The sequence below is a fragment of the Anabas testudineus genome, chromosome 1 (genome assembly GCF_900324465.2).
Source record: "Anabas testudineus chromosome 1, fAnaTes1.2, whole genome shotgun sequence".
Taxonomy (NCBI): domain Eukaryota; kingdom Metazoa; phylum Chordata; class Actinopteri; order Anabantiformes; family Anabantidae; genus Anabas; species Anabas testudineus.
The window spans coordinates 20,624,274-20,639,795 of NC_046610.1; the positions used below are offsets into that span (position 1 = coordinate 20,624,274).

The following is a 15,522-nucleotide window of genomic DNA, read 5'->3' on the forward strand; positions in this document are numbered from 1 at the left end:
AGTCACGAAAGACAACCTACGTCTAAAATAGGAAGAGATCACTCAGCCTGTGGTTGTTCATGGCAAGGTTACTCTCTTGCTTCCTCCTCTGTACCTACACGCGCATTACCGGAACATTGCACTGTTGAGATAATCAATTTATTGTGGTGCGTATTTTTGTCATTCTCCTTTAATGGTCATTTGTGCAGTGATAAATTATGTTTTATATATAGGATCATAGACTCTCGTAGAGGAGAACGCTTCCAGACCATCAAGGAAGTAACTTCTTTTTAGCTTTGGATCATTGTGAAATTTGAAACATTTCTTATGTCTTGCACACAATTGCATGGATTCTTAATCAATCTTTTATTTTTATTTATTTCAAAGAGCAATTATGCATTTTCTGGAATAACTATTTTTAACAATTCTTCATAATATTTGACTTTCTTTCTGATTCACAGACACTATTGACCATGCAGGATATTCTGCTGAAAGTGTTCGTGGTGGCTCTGGGTCTCCTAACATATCCGACGGATGACCCCAGGGTGGAGGAGGAATGGGATGGAGAGGATGTGCTAAAGTATGAATTCAGGCTGCAGAAGGAAGAAACGAAACTAGAGCAGGAAATGGCACCTGTCAGGGAGGAAATTACACATTTTGACGATAAGGGGCCTTTGGATGATGGAAGAAACATTCACATGTCAGGTCAGCATGTTACTGAAAGAGATAAAGCGACTGTTTTAGAATCTGTGGCCGTCACCAAGCACAACTTAGAGGAAGATGGTACCATTCATGAATTGCCAGAAAATTTACAGCTGGACATGAAGAGTAAACAGAGAGAAGACATCCAGACTGGTGGCTCTCTTAAAGATTCAAATACACCACAAGGACAAGATGGAAAACCTGAGAAGGCAGAACAAGAAGCATCATCCCTGTCAGAACTTCCCACCAAGACATCCAAAAACAAAACTTCTGAAAAAACCATGGCTGACTGGGGGAAAGATTTCCTCTGCTACATATTGAATACATTCTCAGTTATTTCCATGATCTGTTTCTTTGGGAAATACCTAAGAAACGATTCCCAAGTAACACAAGGCAAAGCCCGGGCCTTCTCAGTGACCGGCTCTTCTGGCAGGCTGTCGCTACCAGACAGTGACACACTGCAGAATTTTCATACAAAATGTGTTCAAGTCTCATCCAAAACAAAGTGGAGAGAGGATGAGTTTTTAGAAGGATTTGTGAGTGATCTGCTGGAGACCATGAGGACCATCTGCAATACCAGTGGAGGTATGGTGATTGAGGACTTTAACATGGTTGATGCATTTGATATAAATGTCCCTTTTACCACAACTGAGCCGTATAGTTTTCAGTGTCTTCTCTGGAACAATCAGGTGAGTGACCTGTTGCCAGATATGCAAGTCTGTGGTCAAGTAAAAGTGGTAGAAACCAAGAAAATCCAAAACTGCTGCCCCTGCCAGTCTTCTGATGCAGATGATGACATGGTTTGCCTGCTGCATTGTGAGAATGATAAAGCACAAACAAAAATTACCAATGTTTGTCATGACCTTTGCTTGAAGAACACTCCTTTACTGTCTAAATCACGGGTTACCAGATGGTTTCAGAGCACGATCAAACAAGCGTGGGCACTGATTTCACACAAGTATGAGTTTGAGCTCATCATTCGCTACATTGATGCTCCAGGGGCTCTTGCCATTCGATTCAGATCAGGCAAAATGATTCGTTTCAAAGTTAATCCTGTGGTTAAATTCAACACTGGGGCGCATTTCTACATTACACCTTGCTCCCCAAGGGATCTGGATACTTTCTGGACACTCTCACTGGCCAGTTATGAAGATAATCTCTTACAATGCCTCTCTGAGCACCTGCCTGATAACGCCTGCCACATCCAAACTCTTGAAATCGCACGTTTCCTTCACAGGAGGAACACACCACTTTTAGGAAGTAGTGTCATCAAGGATTTTCATTTCAAAACTGCTCTAATGCATCTGCTGCTGACCAAAGACCCATCACAGTGGAAACCCAAGTATATGAGTCATAGGTTGCAAGACTTGATGGACTTCATGGAGAGAAGCTTGGAAAGGAAACTGCTGCACCACGTTCTTATCGGGAACCCTTTGACACAGAAGTTTATTCAACTCCCTGCTGCATTTACTCAGGCGAAGCCAGTGAATCTCTTCCATCCCCTTGTGGTGCATAATTGTATCTACAGAAATGCTGTGCTTCTTTTCCAGGAGATGCTTAGAAATGCACACATGCTGATACAGGATTATGTTGAGCAGTGTGCCGACAGTGCCACCTGTGATCCAGAAAATGTCAGTTTCAAGACTTAATGGTACAATTTGTTACACTTTTACCAAGAGCAAAGAGAGTTATAGCTTTTAAGTCATGACATATTGTGCAATAGAAAGTGCAGGAGGAATCAAGACATTTATTTAAAGTAATGGTCATGTTATTTGTTTTGGTAATCCTGCTCCCAGTTTAGAGAGGCTTTATACTCTGGCCTGTAAGCATCGTTCCGACTTAATGTATTGGCATCAAAGGGTCTCATCTGCAGGTTTACCCCCTCATATTCATCTTGGCCCCTCAGATCGACATTCCAGGAGTGACTCGAGATCATTTTCTTGTGAGCTTTTGAAAAAAAAAAAAAAAAAAAAGGACATAAGTTACCATTACCCTGATGAAGCATAGTTTAGTCTTGTTTTGATACTCTTCAAGGTAATATAATCCATTTGGCCTTGTAATATTGGCTGTACATGACTAAAATATGCTTCTGGAATTGACTGATGCTAAAGTTAAGCTCCAAGCCAGATTGAGGATCATGTGTAGTGTTACCACTATGTAAACCCAAGCAGCATTTACTTACCCCTAGGCTGTACTGTGGAGCAAGTTGAATTACAGCAATTGCACACAGAGTCGTTGCCATACAGCTCCATCCACCTAAACCATGAAACCACAATACCACCGATGTAACTATGTGACCTTCAAAAGCGAGCTACCTCTTAATACCTCTACCTACGGGTATTCAACTTTAGCCAGAGTCAACTCACATTTTGGTTGTTTGATTATAATTGCAAGCCTTAGAGCTCGGGGTTGGAGTAAGTTGCCCCATGATGGTCTCACAGTGCATGAAGAGTTTCTGAAAGACATTGGGTTTTAGTATTAGAGATAATATTTGGCACTATACAGCTCTGTACCAATTTCTCTTAATCATACCTGCGTTGATAAAGAGACCCCGTCTACAAAAATGGCGGCACCCACACTGAATTTCTGTGTAGTCTTTGATGCACCACGGATAAACTGTGACACATTACTCACTTTGCCATCGATCATACAGCTGCAAGTTGAGAATGTTGCACATTAACCTCTTCAAATACAACAATTGAAAGTCCGTTAATTCTGAAATACTTTAATCCTACCCTTGGTTGTCAATGACTGCATATTTAGGATTGGAGTTGGGGTTTGAGGAGGCAGTCATGAAGCACTTGTTGATGTAAATCCTCTGGTCTCCAAAGATGCCTGTGTCTTCAGGTTGCTTGGCCTCAAAGAACACGGGGTCACCCATAGTGAAGGTTTTAGCATTGGTGATTTCATTTCCCGTAGCTGAGGCAGAGTGAGAGCATGGACAACGAATGCTGCTGCATATGTTTACCATGTAAATGATTGGATTACACAAATCCTAACTGGAAACCGTTATTAATCTGAATATGCTGTGCTAAATTCCTATTATATGCTTGTATATAGTGCATTTTCAAATGACAAACATTCTGCTGTGGTGGTATGAAAACCTGAATAAAAATGTGAAAGAACCAGTGAGTTTCTATGTTCTGTTATTTACAAGTGTTTTATCTCAGAGATGCCAAAGTAGTCATTCTCCCCATGAATGTGTTCACCTCACCTTTAGAGGAATTCCCATATTACTTGCTTGATAATTAACTTGATAAGTAAAACAATTACATGTTACATCAGGGCTACTCAAACAGGTTAAGAACTACCAGCAGTAATCACTTCTCATCCAAAAAAGTAACATACCATTTTGAGGAGTAAGGCTTAAGCCACCCGGTAGTCCAAGCGCTTTGAAGATTGTGCCTAATTGTATATTGGGTTGGTAGCCATTGTCATACGAGTAAAATGACCTGCAACAGTGGTTTTTAAAAAAAACAAAAAAACAAAAAAAAAGTCATGTTAATACCAATTCTTTGCTTCTTATGGCTCAACATTAAATGATGTTTTTTTTTAAAGTGACTCATAATTTGAATGGTAATTTTAAGATAATCTGGCTACAATTAAAGAAGGTTAATGATTTACCTGGGATATTTACACAGCAGAGGAATGGTAAATGGTATCTCCCTTAAAACTGGCGTGGTTGGCTTGTAGCTGAGCACATTACTGATATACACATAATCTGCTTTACTCTGTAACAAACATTTGTGTTGGTTGTACAGTGTCAAACTAAGATTAATGCATTAAAACAAACAAAATCCTTTACCAACCTCTTGCCTGAATCCACAGTCAGTTGTCAGAAGATATAGAAAATAGTAATGGGTTGCAGTACCTGCATTAACAGGACAGGTGCCTAGCTTTAAATATGTGTATGCACCCAGGGTCTTAAAGACTTCTCTCTTAACTCTTAAATATACTCTGTCAAGATGACATTGGAGTTCAACAAACTGCTTTGGGTCTTTTACGCTTTCAATTGGAAGAATATTGGAAGGACTACCAAGTAACAAGTTCACAGCCCAGACAGGGAGGGATGCAGTACCCTGTCCAGGCTTGAAAACCGATTTCTGGTCTTTGGAGGCTGACATAATCACATACATAGGAAACACCTTAGGTGTAGGTGTTTGGCTACTTGATGCACTCCTCCAGAGTTTGCCTTCGGGTCCATGAAGTGGCATAATTTCTTTACTTATCTTGGTCTCCATTTTCTCCCATTCTACTGCAGGATTTTTGTCAAACAAACTTTGCACAGCTCCTTTTCTAACCCAATAACTGTAGGCAGAACAAAACATCAGCAACAAAAGCCCAGCATGCACCAGCACCATTTTCCCTGTGGCAGTTGCCTACCAGCAAAGCTGACTCCTCACCCAAACAGGCTGAATATGACAGTGACGTTACAACAGGCTTTAGTACTCTGCAATCAAGAGAGATGTCCCACAGATGTTTGCCAATAAAGAACAACCAATGAGGGGTGACTAACAATAATAATCTTCAACAGGCTATGCCTTGTGTTAATCTGTCTGTAAATGAAATAACTGATTTGAATTGTCTTAATTAGACAACAGAAGTGACATATTAATTTACAGTTAAGCTTAAATAAAAAGGTACAAATGCATAGTTATCTCAAAAAAATATTTAAAAATATTTCTTAAAGCACATTAATTATATGTACACAGTTTTTTTTTATTAAAATCAAACTGTAATCAAATCTATTGTATGCAAAGTAAGTATAATATAGATATCAGTAGATTTATGGGGAATAAAGATTTTGGGGGGAGTGTCTTATTTGCTTGAGTCACCGGATGTTACGTAACTAATGACGCCAGACGTAGGAAGTTCCAGCACAGTCGCTTTTGCTTGACGTTGTGGTCGGAAGCTGAATGTATCTCATAGTCCTTTTTCTTTTCAACAAAGTCAAACAAGCGTATTGTGTTTCGTAAGGTATAATTTAATTAAGGGCAAAACAGCCTCGTTTGACTTTCTTTGCGTTGTTTGTTTCACAATACGTTATTATCGTTTGTGTTATCTGGTTAGCTAAGCAGCTAACGTTAGCAGCTAACGTTGTTTTGATTATTAATGTGACCATTAATGTTACATTGAAGAAATCGGGGCTCGGCTGCTTGAACTGGACGATGTTTCCATGTAGCCCAGTAGAATAAGGAGATTGTTTTTTTATATCACAAAATAAAATGTACCGTTCATGTAAGTCGTGAGTAGTGCACCAGCTAGCTGGTTAGCTAACATTAACGTCAATCAGCAGTCACCTAGCTATCGCTACGATTGTTGGGGACAGTCTGTCCCTTACCCCCAACAGTGGACGTTTAGCGAGCTTTATAAGCTCTCTGTGAATTGGATCCAATGCGTGGGATGATGGGGTCCCAGAGTAGCCCTGTCAAGAGTTACGATTATCTCCTAAAATTTCTTTTGGTGGGAGATAGCGATGTTGGAAAGGGAGAAATCTTGGATAGTTTACAAGACGGATCAGTAGAGTCTCCTTATGCCTACAGCAGTGGTGAGTAAATGTAGCAGCTTTTGTTTAGTTGTGAAGGAACATAATTAAAGAATGACCAGCATTAGCTAACTTTGATTGCTAATTGTGTTTAATCTCAGGCATTGATTACAAGACGACCACTATTCTGCTGGATGGGAGAAGAGTAAAATTAGAATTATGGTAAGTGTTTCTTGTCAAGCTAATAATTACTGCAGCAATAAACAGCCCAATAGCGTATTGCTCTACTTACATTTGTCTGTGTGTGTGTGTCTAAATCAGGGACACATCGGGTCAAGGAAGATTCTGTACCATCTTCAGGTCTTACTCCCGCGGAGCACAGGTAAGGACTTGTATTTTTTTTCTTCACTGCACTATTAAATATGTAAATATATCCTCATGCTTGGCTTTCACTCCACAGGGCATACTGCTTGTGTACGACATCACTAATGGCTGGTCATTTGATGGCATTGACCGCTGGATCCGGGAAATTGATGAGGTAATCTCCTTCATCCCATATGTGAAGCACTGTCCTGGCTATGTTTGTTGTCTGTTTCTTTCTCTGCTACACCAAAAAGTTGGACCTGTAGAATATAGCTGAATTGTTTATGCCACACAGCATGCACCAGGTGTACCCAGGATCCTGGTGGGAAACCGGCTTCACCTGGCTTTCAAAAGACAGGTGCCAACAGAGCAGGCAAGGGCTTATGCAGAAAAGAACAGCATGACTTTCTTCGAGGTCAGTCCGCTCTGCAACTTCAATGTCATTGAGTCCTTCACAGAGCTTTCGCGCATTGTGCTCATGAGGCATGGGATGGAAAAATTCTGGAGGCCCAACAGAGGTGAGCTGGTTAATAATTTTTTCCCCCCTGTAATGTCTAATGTCTATGACATTATTATTTAGTTTATTATTCAGTTTACATGCACTCAAAAACTTGGTTACAGAAAATCTGTGTATACGTGCTTTAGATGAGTAATCAGATTTCTCCTTTTCCTGGGGCTCATTTTGGATGGTTCACAAATGTTCTCTTGCCCATTGACAGATGGGATAGGCTCCAGCACTCGAGCAATCCTTGAGAGGATAAGCTTTTAGGATGATGGATACATTTAGTTTTATTTACCGACAAAAATATGAGAAATTTGTCACAGTTCTCATTTCCAAATGTTTTTTTTTATCTAGTGTTGTTCTTGTTTTCAAAAGGAGAAATAACACTGTTCCCTGCTGCAGTGAGTCTTCATGGTGTCTTTTTTCATAAATTTGAGTTAAAGCATCTATTTTTCTTGTTTTGTCTTTTGTGGTACAGTCTTCAGCCTTCAAGATCTGTGCTGCCGTTCAATCGTCTCCTGCACGCCGGTGCACCTCATTGACAAACTGCCCCTCCCTGTGGCCATCAAGTCTCACCTCAAGTCTTTCTCCATGGCGAACGGCATGAATGCTGTTATGATGCATGGACGCTCCTATTCTGTGGCTAACAGTGCAGCCTCAGGTGGTAGCGGAGGAGGGAGCAAAGCCAACAGTCTCAAACGTTCAAAGTCATTCAGGCCCCCGCAGAGTCCTCCAAAGAACTCATCAGTCTCTTCCAAAGGGAACTGTAAGATCTCATAGTAAAGTGGTGGACTAATGGCTGCCTGCGGTATTAAAGGTGTTGTTGCTCCAAGAGGTCGTCCGGCCTGAGAAGCACATGGAGAGCCACCAGCAAACTAAATCATATACGGATACAGCTTGCGAACTTCAGGAACTGACTTGGATGGCTGGATCGCTTTCTGTTGTCTTTGCGGGTGGTGCCTTGTGGAAGTACGTTGACCTGCTCTTTACTATAGAGGCTCACTATGATTAAGTAGATCAAGATTGTCCTGGGACCAACACACACCAACAAGGATTATCACTCACCTGTTAACACTACAAGAGTGCAGGGACAATAGCTAGCTTTTATTTGGAAAAGGATTGTTCATTGGTATTTAAAGTTGGACTTGAACTTGTAAATATACCGTTTGTGCTGTTGCTTTGGTCTGTGTATGGTTATTGTTGTTGGGAAGGAGGATCTTAAGCTTGTTTTATCTTAACTATTTTGGGAGACCTGCTTTGATGTACAACTTATTGGTGTCTTACGCTGTTCATCTACTGTACAAAATTCCCATCGCATCCTCAAGGGTGCTGCGGGACTTACTTAAAACTTCACCAAGTTTTACATAAGGCTAATGTTCAATTGAATGTCACAAGCACACTGGTCTAGTTTTCCCAGACAGACTAATACTAGACTTAAGAGAAGTTACAAAAAACACTTGAAAACATAATATTCTCAGTAGAGCTGTACTTCATCTGTAAAAGCATCCATAAGTCAAGTTGTCTTGTTTACAGGACGACCTGTGGTGCTTCTGAAGTTTCAGCCGAATTCAGTTCATCCATCATCCAGTTGGTTCAGACATCTGTTGGCTTTCTCGCGCCTTTTACGCCTCTAAATCTAATATTCTTATTTGTATCGTCCCTTTAACCTGTTTAAACCATCATCAGCTTGAATGACTGGAATCTGTTAACTCTTTGGGAAAATAAAATATCGCTTGGTGCTGATGAGGAAACCTTGTACAAAGCCAGATGTACAGATTGTTTGCTCAGTCGTAATTCAGCAGCTGCATCTTGGGTTCTCGACAGCAATTCACAACTCACAGGACATTGAGAAACATTTTAATTAGGTTGCTTTTTTTGGATATTTTAAGTATATGCTATGTATTTATGAATGTAAAACGGTATGCTTCTGCTACCTTTCTGTGACCATGTGCTATTATGTGGGACTGTAAGAATCAGAGGTGGAAAGTAACAGATCTGCTACTGACATGTTTTTATTGAGCGTTGCTGCTTGGGTGTTTTGTAACTAAGTCAGTTCTTACTAAGTCTTCTTCTTTACAACTTTATTACAACTGCATGTAGAGGAAGGATTACAATAGGAAAATAATATTCTGAACACAATGGAAGCATAAACGCTCTCAGAAAAGGCACAAATCCTTGTTCCATTTTTACTCAGAACCCATGAATTAATTAGTTTTTAAAAGTGGATGATCTGATTATATGATCTGACAGATATGATTAGTTTGATATAAATTCTCCTTTTCTTCCCACCTCTGATTAACGTGCTGCATTTCCTCTTAAGCATCACCACTGTTATCACTTCTATGTGTGTGGTGAGGTGCATGTTTCCCCTCCTGGCGCCTGTTTTTATGCGGTGTATGGTGTGAGGTCAGTACAACAGACTAAACAGAACTCATGAGTGAACATTTAAAGCACTGTATTTGAACCCTACATAACGATTGTTGCTACATCATTTGTGTCTAAAGGTTTGGATGCGGGATTCCTTCTAATTTTGTCTCCATTGAAAACGGTCACCCGTCAAAATAAAGGGTAAAACTACGAAGTCACTGTGTTTTTTTTTTTCTAAACATTTATCAACGTCTTTGTGCGAATTGTGGGAATATTTTTGTCCCCTTTGTCCTGAAGGCCGCCGGTGCTCATGTGCAAGAAAACCCGTGGGAGGAGGAGGAGGGGTGCTGAATTGATTATCCGCGCTCTCGGTATTGGCCAGTCGTGGATAACCGGCACGACGTCGCGGCGCCTGAATGCAGCGCGGTCAAAAGTCACCCAAAGGTTGCAGGGTCACTTCCAATGAAAAGAGGAGGGGAGCTGATTCTCATCGCCTCGTTGCTGCGTCCGTACAAAGATCAGTCGCATACTATTGAAAACGTGATGCTTTATGTGTTCCCGCCTGGCCGTGGCATCTCTGAGCTCCGTGTGAATGGACGGTGGTAAATTCGCCGACGTCTAGACAAAGAGGACGCAACCAACATGTTTTGCGGGACATGATGCGACACGCCCCGTGTTTGGTTTTCACGCTCTCCGCTTTGTGCCCCACACGACTTCTAACAATTTGCTACTTGATGTGTTCAAGAGAAGAGGAATCTGCGCAGGTTTGCAACGCGCAAAGCATCGGAAAACTTTGGATGTATTACCAACGCTGGACTTCTGATCAAACGCTCTGGGCTCATTACCTTGTTTATGAATGACACCTCCATAAATTCTGTCTGGACACATTTGAGCATTGGATTTCTCACCGGAATGTGTAACTCCGTGCGCACAGCTTGCCACCGCGTCCCCGCGTTGTCTTTGATGTTTTTACTATGTTTGTCCAGTTGCTTAGCGCATGGAGCTGCTTCATAAAAGTTTCAGACACTGGTCGACCATGTGGGCGGTCAGAGGGGCTTCCCCTTCCACCTCCATTCACACTCTGAAAGGCTGATGTTGCGTCCTTCTCTCTCATTGTGCTGTTTCGCTCACTTATTCGGCTGCGCTTAGAAATCGAAGGAGATCTTGCCCCCTTTTTTTTGCAATAGTTTAGTTTTGATATACAATATTTCTTGCGACCTAATTGTGTTTAAATAATTTCTACAATATATGTGCTTAATAAACAGAACAGCTCATCGGGAAACGGCTTATTGTTGAGAATACAACGTTTCTTCTTGCGCACAGCGAACGGACTCTGGATGTTTACGCACAAAACGGACTTCCAACTCAGAAAATCGACAACAGTCTTCTTTCTTTTCTGGTGACCTAAAGGAGGCATGGAATTACTCAGCGGGCAAAAAGGCAACAATGTATAAAATCCCTCTTCAACTCTTGGAGGATAAATGCATAAAGGATGCAAGTTGGCATAGTACACCCAACTCAAATAAACAAGGGTTAGGATGGATACGTGTGTGCTTGTTACTGGTCTTGGTTTGGGAATTACCAGAACCTTCTTTGTGTGCAAGTGTGGCAGAATCCAAGGTTGCACACGAAGGATTCTGTCCAAATAAACTGAATGCCAATCTGTGGGTTGACGCGCAAAGCACCTGCGAGAGGGAGTGCGACGTAGATGAGGTGATGTCATTTACAACTCTGTCCCATATTAGTGCACAAAAGTTAACATATATGTTCTTCTGGTGATTTTACTGTTTGTTTTTCACTATGTCCATAACTGCTGTTATTCTATTTTTTCTGTGTGCAGGACTGTGCAGACTTTGAGAAATGCTGCACCAACGTCTGTGGATTCAACAGTTGTGTAGCTGCGCGTTTCTCTGATGGCACCCCTGCACAACCAGGTGGGCATGGTGGAGGAAATGGAGACGATGCCTCCACCTCCACAGCTACCTGTGAGGGTTTTATCTGCAGCCAGCAGGGAGCAACGTGTGACATCTGGGACGGGCAGCCCATCTGCAAATGCCAAGACCGATGTGAAAAAGAACCCAACTTCACATGTGCTTCAGATGGCCTCACCTACTTCAACCGCTGCTACATGGATGCTGAGGCCTGCATCCGTGGGGTGACTTTGACAGTGGTCACCTGTCGTTTCTTCCTTGCTGGGCCCCACACCAGTCCACTGCCTCCACACACTACAGCTAATCCCACCCCAACATCCTCCCAGGAGGACCCCATGCCTCCTACACTGTACTCCAACCCTCACCACCAGTCCATCTACGTCGGAGGCACAGTCAGCTTCCACTGTGACGTTATTGGAGTCCCTAGACCTGATGTAACCTGGGAGAAACAGAGTGAACGGCGTGAGCGGCTCGTCATGAGGCCAGATCAGATGTATGGCAATGTGGTAATCACCAACATAGGACAACTGGTCATTTACAATGCCCAGGTGTGGGATACAGGGATCTTCACCTGCATTGCAAGGAATTCTGCAGGAGTTCTTCGTGCAGACTATCCGCTGTCTGTCATTCGTCGGGCTGATGATTTCTCTGAAGATCCCGAGATGCCCATGGGACGGCCATTCTCACCAGCTGACTGTCTTGCTGAAGTAGATCTGAGAGTGTGCAGCGGAGAGCGTCATGTGGATTGGTATTATGACAGCAAGATGGGCTCCTGCATGGCCTTCAGCAACGGTGGATGTGACGACAGCCGAAATCGATTTGAGACCTATGAGGAGTGCAAGGCCTCCTGTCAGAGGGAGGGGATGGGGATCTGCTCCCTGCCTGCTGTTCAGGGTCCCTGCAAATCTTGGGAGGCACGTTGGACCTGGAATGCCGTCATGAAACTGTGCCAGGCCTTTGTTTATGGTGGGTGTCATGGGAATGCCAACAACTTCCGCACCAAGAAGGAGTGTGAGGCAAACTGCCCACAACCCAAAAAGAAACCATGTAAGACCTGTCGAGTGAAGGGGAAAATGGTGCCCAGCTTATGCCAAAGCGACTTTGCTATTGTGGGGCGGCTGACAGAGTTGATTGAGGATCTGGACTCTGGATTAGCTCGCTTCAGCTTGGAAGAGGTCCTGAGAGATGAAAAGATGGGACTGACTTTCTTCAATACCAAACACCTCGAGGTAACTATTGTCAAGATAGACTGGAGTTGTCCTTGTCCCAACATGACCATGGAGGAAAACCCCTTCCTGGTGATGGGTATGGTGCAGGATGGCATGGCCATCATCCAATCAGATAGCTACGTTAGAACCATAACAGAACGCAGACTCAAGAAGCTACGCGAGGTTGTGAACAAAAAGAACTGCAAGACATTTTAAAAGTCCCAGGACTTAGACTTGTTAGCCAACAGAGGGCCTGTGGTCACCTTTACCTTTAGCACTGAAGAGAGGAATCCGGATTGCAACAAGAAAAGCTGATTTAATTCTTTAATCAAAAGAAAATATGTGAAATGTTGTTTATGTTAATGAAGAAATTCTGAGATAATTTGTATGTACAACAAATATTCATTACAACAGGTTGTAGTACATTCCATGCTATATGTGTTGACTCCATTTATACCAGTGCTGAAATGTTGTTTTTGAATATATATTGTTTCATCTATTTACTCTGTTTCTGCATTCTGAGAAATAAGACTGTAGTTGGAATAGCAGGCATTTACTTAAAAACTGATTCTTGAAACAAATGCCTACAGTATAATTACTTACATATTATCTTGTTTCTGTTTTATTGTATACATTTAGTTTGTATTGGGATCTTTATAAAACAACTTAGTGGATGAATAATATAGATAGATTCTCCTTTGTTGTTACATATAATGATCTGATCTGTACATCATGTCCTTTCACTTACATCTCTCTAAAAAGCACTTCTGCCAAGTTCCTTTGACTGCCAGTCTCTGCAAACTGAATTCAAAATGTATAAAGGTATGTGGCTATGTTAAAGTAAATATAATACACAGGCAATGTAAATGTGCAATACAGAAGAATATCATAGTTACAAGAATAACAGTTAAGTTTGATGTCAGTGTGTGTTATAATATGGGCAAATATGATTCGTTTACAGTTCTGGTAAAATGTGGCAACATAGCTGAGCTTCAAATCCAAGTTAAGGCTCTTTAAAAGTCCTGGAAGAACAGGATACTTCACACCAAACTCTCCTTCCTGAAGAGAAGACATTTGTTGTTTGCTGGCATGTCCACCTAGAAAATCAAAAAATATTTTTAATAATTCATTAGTAAACAAATCATTCCACTATTAGAATTTTTTACATTCTCCTCATTTTTACATTTCAAAGTTAAAAGAATGTTTTTGCTGCCTGAGTGAACTGTGAACTTACTATTTTTTCCAGGAACAAACCATTTCTTTGTGCTAAAGAGCACAGGAGTGAAATATCCCGCAATCCCCACTCTGGGTTCCTGCAAGATTGAAAAAAAATCTGGCTTTTAAACATTGCACACATGAGAATTAGTTTTATGACGATGATAACACCATATACTGCCCTATCCTACACAAAGCAAACAGATGTTATTGATGTTTGATCTAGATTTCGATTTATATAACCTATATTACCTCTGTCGTAAGCTGTGGTCAAAGTCAACATTGCTTTGAGGGGTAATCTGACCATTCACTGCATATGGCTGTGGATACAGTAACAACAAAATGTTACAGAGATAATAATATTTCACCCCCATATTTACAATGGATAAAAGTATGTGGTTAATGAACATAATTCTGAGTTACATTAAGTGCTTTTTTTTTGCTCACCCCATATGTCAGTAGAAGACCTTGTGGCTTCAACACTGCTCCAGCCCCATTGAATAAACCCTATAAGAAAACAACATCTTAAGGTAATAGTGGTAGTGGCAGGGATCGGGTGGTGTTGTGGTTAGAGTTAGTTCTGCTTAAATTTAAATACCATTTACATATTGTTTTTAGTATTGGAGGAAAAAAAAACATTGTTTGGTCAGTACCAAGGCTAAACCACCAGAGGGCAGTGGTGAAAAGTAACTAAGTACAGTTTTGAGGTATTTCTACTTTGAGTATTTCAATTTCATGCACATATGTTTAGATATATATACGATACAAGCACAATATAAATCAACTAGGCCATTATTACCTAAAATGATGTAACAATGTAGGTGTTACCACGTCCTTTACCATATCAGTTTATATTGTGCTTTAGTGGTCCATTCAAATTAAGATTTTTCTGGGATGCTGGGGGCCCTGACCCCATTTACAGCAGATAATACACAGCAGTCTGTGAACAGAAGCTCTACCTCTGTACAGGCCATAGGAGAGATGTGGATCATGTTTATATTGACGACCAGATCCATGCTCTCTGCCTGGATCCCTCCCCAGTATTTCTGTGGCAAAGAAGCATCCAGGTGGATGGCAGGCATCACATTGTTCAGCTGGTAGCGAGCTCTGTACGCTTCTATACTGAGAATGGAAACAAAAGACATACGTTGTTGTTATTTGATGGGCTTTTACCAGCACAGCATGTCTGTACAGTACATGTCCTTCAGCAGCAGTGTTCAGAGTGTCAGTACAAGTCTCTTCATTTTAACCAACTAATAGCCCAGTTAGATAACCAGTGGCTCGCATCAAGTGCATTACTCGACATTCATTATTACCGTAAATACCCCACATACTTTATACCATGTTTATAAGATAGAGTAGAACTAGTACTGCTACTGGAGATTGATGCTAGTCGGTACATACAACCTGTGTTTACCTGGCTAGAGACTGGCGGTCATACTCGGATGGCTGCCACATTATATGCCGCAGGGCCTGAGCAAAGTGTGTGACATGTTGTCCGGTCCCGGAGGAGATCTCCAGAGCCCGCAGCGGTCTCCCGGTGTTCACGTTCTCCCGGAGCACCGTGAGGATGGGCTCCTTGTTCCTCTCCGCGGCAGCGGCGCTCAGCATCTTGCTAAACTCCGGGTATAACTGTCGAGTTATACGGCACAGCTTTCCAAACCACTCCAGCGGAGCTGAACACCGTTGGGTTCGTGCAGATTGAATAACTCAACACCCCCGTATGTTTTGGTTTTTCACTTAAATGGGCTACTTCCGCATTTACCCACG

The 15,522-nt window shown here is 41.7% G+C and overlaps 4 protein-coding genes across 5 annotated transcripts; 2 read left to right on the forward strand and 2 right to left on the reverse strand.

Moving 5' to 3' along the window:
* Positions 1–35: 35 nt before the first annotated feature.
* Positions 36–13,284, forward strand: LOC113161879 (WAP, Kazal, immunoglobulin, Kunitz and NTR domain-containing protein-like). The gene is made up of 6 exons (XM_026359693.1): positions 36–146; positions 441–1,497; positions 9,352–9,382; positions 9,696–9,831; positions 10,809–11,111; positions 11,239–13,284. Exons 2-6 carry the CDS (start codon positions 453–455, stop codon positions 12,751–12,753), a joined length of 3,030 nt encoding a protein of 1,009 aa, XP_026215478.1. The 5' UTR covers positions 36–146; positions 441–452; the 3' UTR covers positions 12,754–13,284.
* zp3c (zona pellucida glycoprotein 3c) lies at positions 2,312–5,106 on the reverse strand. Its single transcript, XM_026359556.1, has 8 exons — positions 4,491–5,106; positions 4,306–4,412; positions 4,030–4,133; positions 3,417–3,600; positions 3,214–3,334; positions 3,048–3,136; positions 2,864–2,937; positions 2,312–2,628 (listed from the first exon to the last, which is right to left on the reverse strand). The coding sequence occupies exons 1-8, from the start codon at positions 5,040–5,042 to the stop codon at positions 2,450–2,452; spliced, it is 1,410 nt and encodes a 469-aa protein (XP_026215341.1). The 5' UTR covers positions 5,043–5,106; the 3' UTR covers positions 2,312–2,449.
* LOC113161754 (ras-related protein Rab-40C-like) lies at positions 5,555–9,612 on the forward strand. Of its 2 annotated transcripts, XM_026359558.2 has the most exons (6): positions 5,555–6,229; positions 6,328–6,388; positions 6,488–6,548; positions 6,627–6,704; positions 6,825–7,047; positions 7,510–9,612. In XM_026359558.2, exons 1-6 carry the CDS (start codon positions 6,076–6,078, stop codon positions 7,809–7,811), a joined length of 879 nt encoding a protein of 292 aa, XP_026215343.1. In that variant the 5' UTR covers positions 5,555–6,075; the 3' UTR covers positions 7,812–9,612. The 2 variants fall into 2 exon arrangements, with proteins under 2 accessions (XP_026215343.1, XP_026215342.1); XM_026359557.2 differs by having other exon boundaries at positions 6,488–6,704.
* mettl26 (methyltransferase like 26) lies at positions 12,883–15,497 on the reverse strand. Its single transcript, XM_026359559.1, has 6 exons — positions 15,170–15,497; positions 14,712–14,874; positions 14,200–14,259; positions 14,005–14,072; positions 13,772–13,850; positions 12,883–13,634 (listed from the first exon to the last, which is right to left on the reverse strand). The coding sequence occupies exons 1-6, from the start codon at positions 15,361–15,363 to the stop codon at positions 13,578–13,580; spliced, it is 621 nt and encodes a 206-aa protein (XP_026215344.1). The 5' UTR covers positions 15,364–15,497; the 3' UTR covers positions 12,883–13,577.
* Between the last annotated feature and the right edge of the window lie 25 nt (positions 15,498–15,522).

Excerpts from the sequence above, each read along its gene's own strand:
- mettl26 (XM_026359559.1), bottom strand. The coding sequence starts at position 15,363 with ATGCTGAGCGCCGCTGCCGCGGAGAGGAACAAGGAGCCCATCCTCACG. Across the intron at positions 14,260-14,711 it reads CTCCTATGGCCTGTACAGAG|GGTTTATTCAATGGGGCTGG; the intron begins GTAGAGCTTCTG and ends GTTTTCTTATAG. Across the intron at positions 13,851-14,004 it reads GACCACAGCTTACGACAGAG|GAACCCAGAGTGGGGATTGC; the intron begins GTAATATAGGTT and ends TCAATCTTGCAG.
- LOC113161754 (XM_026359557.2), top strand. The coding sequence starts at position 6,076 with ATGCGTGGGATGATGGGGTCCCAGAGTAGCCCTGTCAAGAGTTACGAT. Across the intron at positions 6,705-6,824 it reads GGATCCGGGAAATTGATGAG|CATGCACCAGGTGTACCCAG; the intron begins GTAATCTCCTTC and ends TATGCCACACAG. Across the intron at positions 7,048-7,509 it reads ATTCTGGAGGCCCAACAGAG|TCTTCAGCCTTCAAGATCTG; the intron begins GTGAGCTGGTTA and ends TTTGTGGTACAG.
- LOC113161879 (XM_026359693.1), top strand. The coding sequence starts at position 453 with ATGCAGGATATTCTGCTGAAAGTGTTCGTGGTGGCTCTGGGTCTCCTA. Across the intron at positions 1,498-9,351 it reads CATGGTTTGCCTGCTGCATT|CATCACCACTGTTATCACTT; the intron begins GTGAGAATGATA and ends TTTCCTCTTAAG. Across the intron at positions 9,832-10,808 it reads TGAATGCAGCGCGGTCAAAA|GAGGCATGGAATTACTCAGC; the intron begins GTCACCCAAAGG and ends GGTGACCTAAAG.
- zp3c (XM_026359556.1), bottom strand. The coding sequence starts at position 5,042 with ATGGTGCTGGTGCATGCTGGGCTTTTGTTGCTGATGTTTTGTTCTGCC. Across the intron at positions 3,137-3,213 it reads GGGTCTCTTTATCAACGCAG|AAACTCTTCATGCACTGTGA; the intron begins GTATGATTAAGA and ends AATGTCTTTCAG. Across the intron at positions 2,938-3,047 it reads TATAATCAAACAACCAAAAT|GTGGATGGAGCTGTATGGCA; the intron begins GTGAGTTGACTC and ends TTCATGGTTTAG.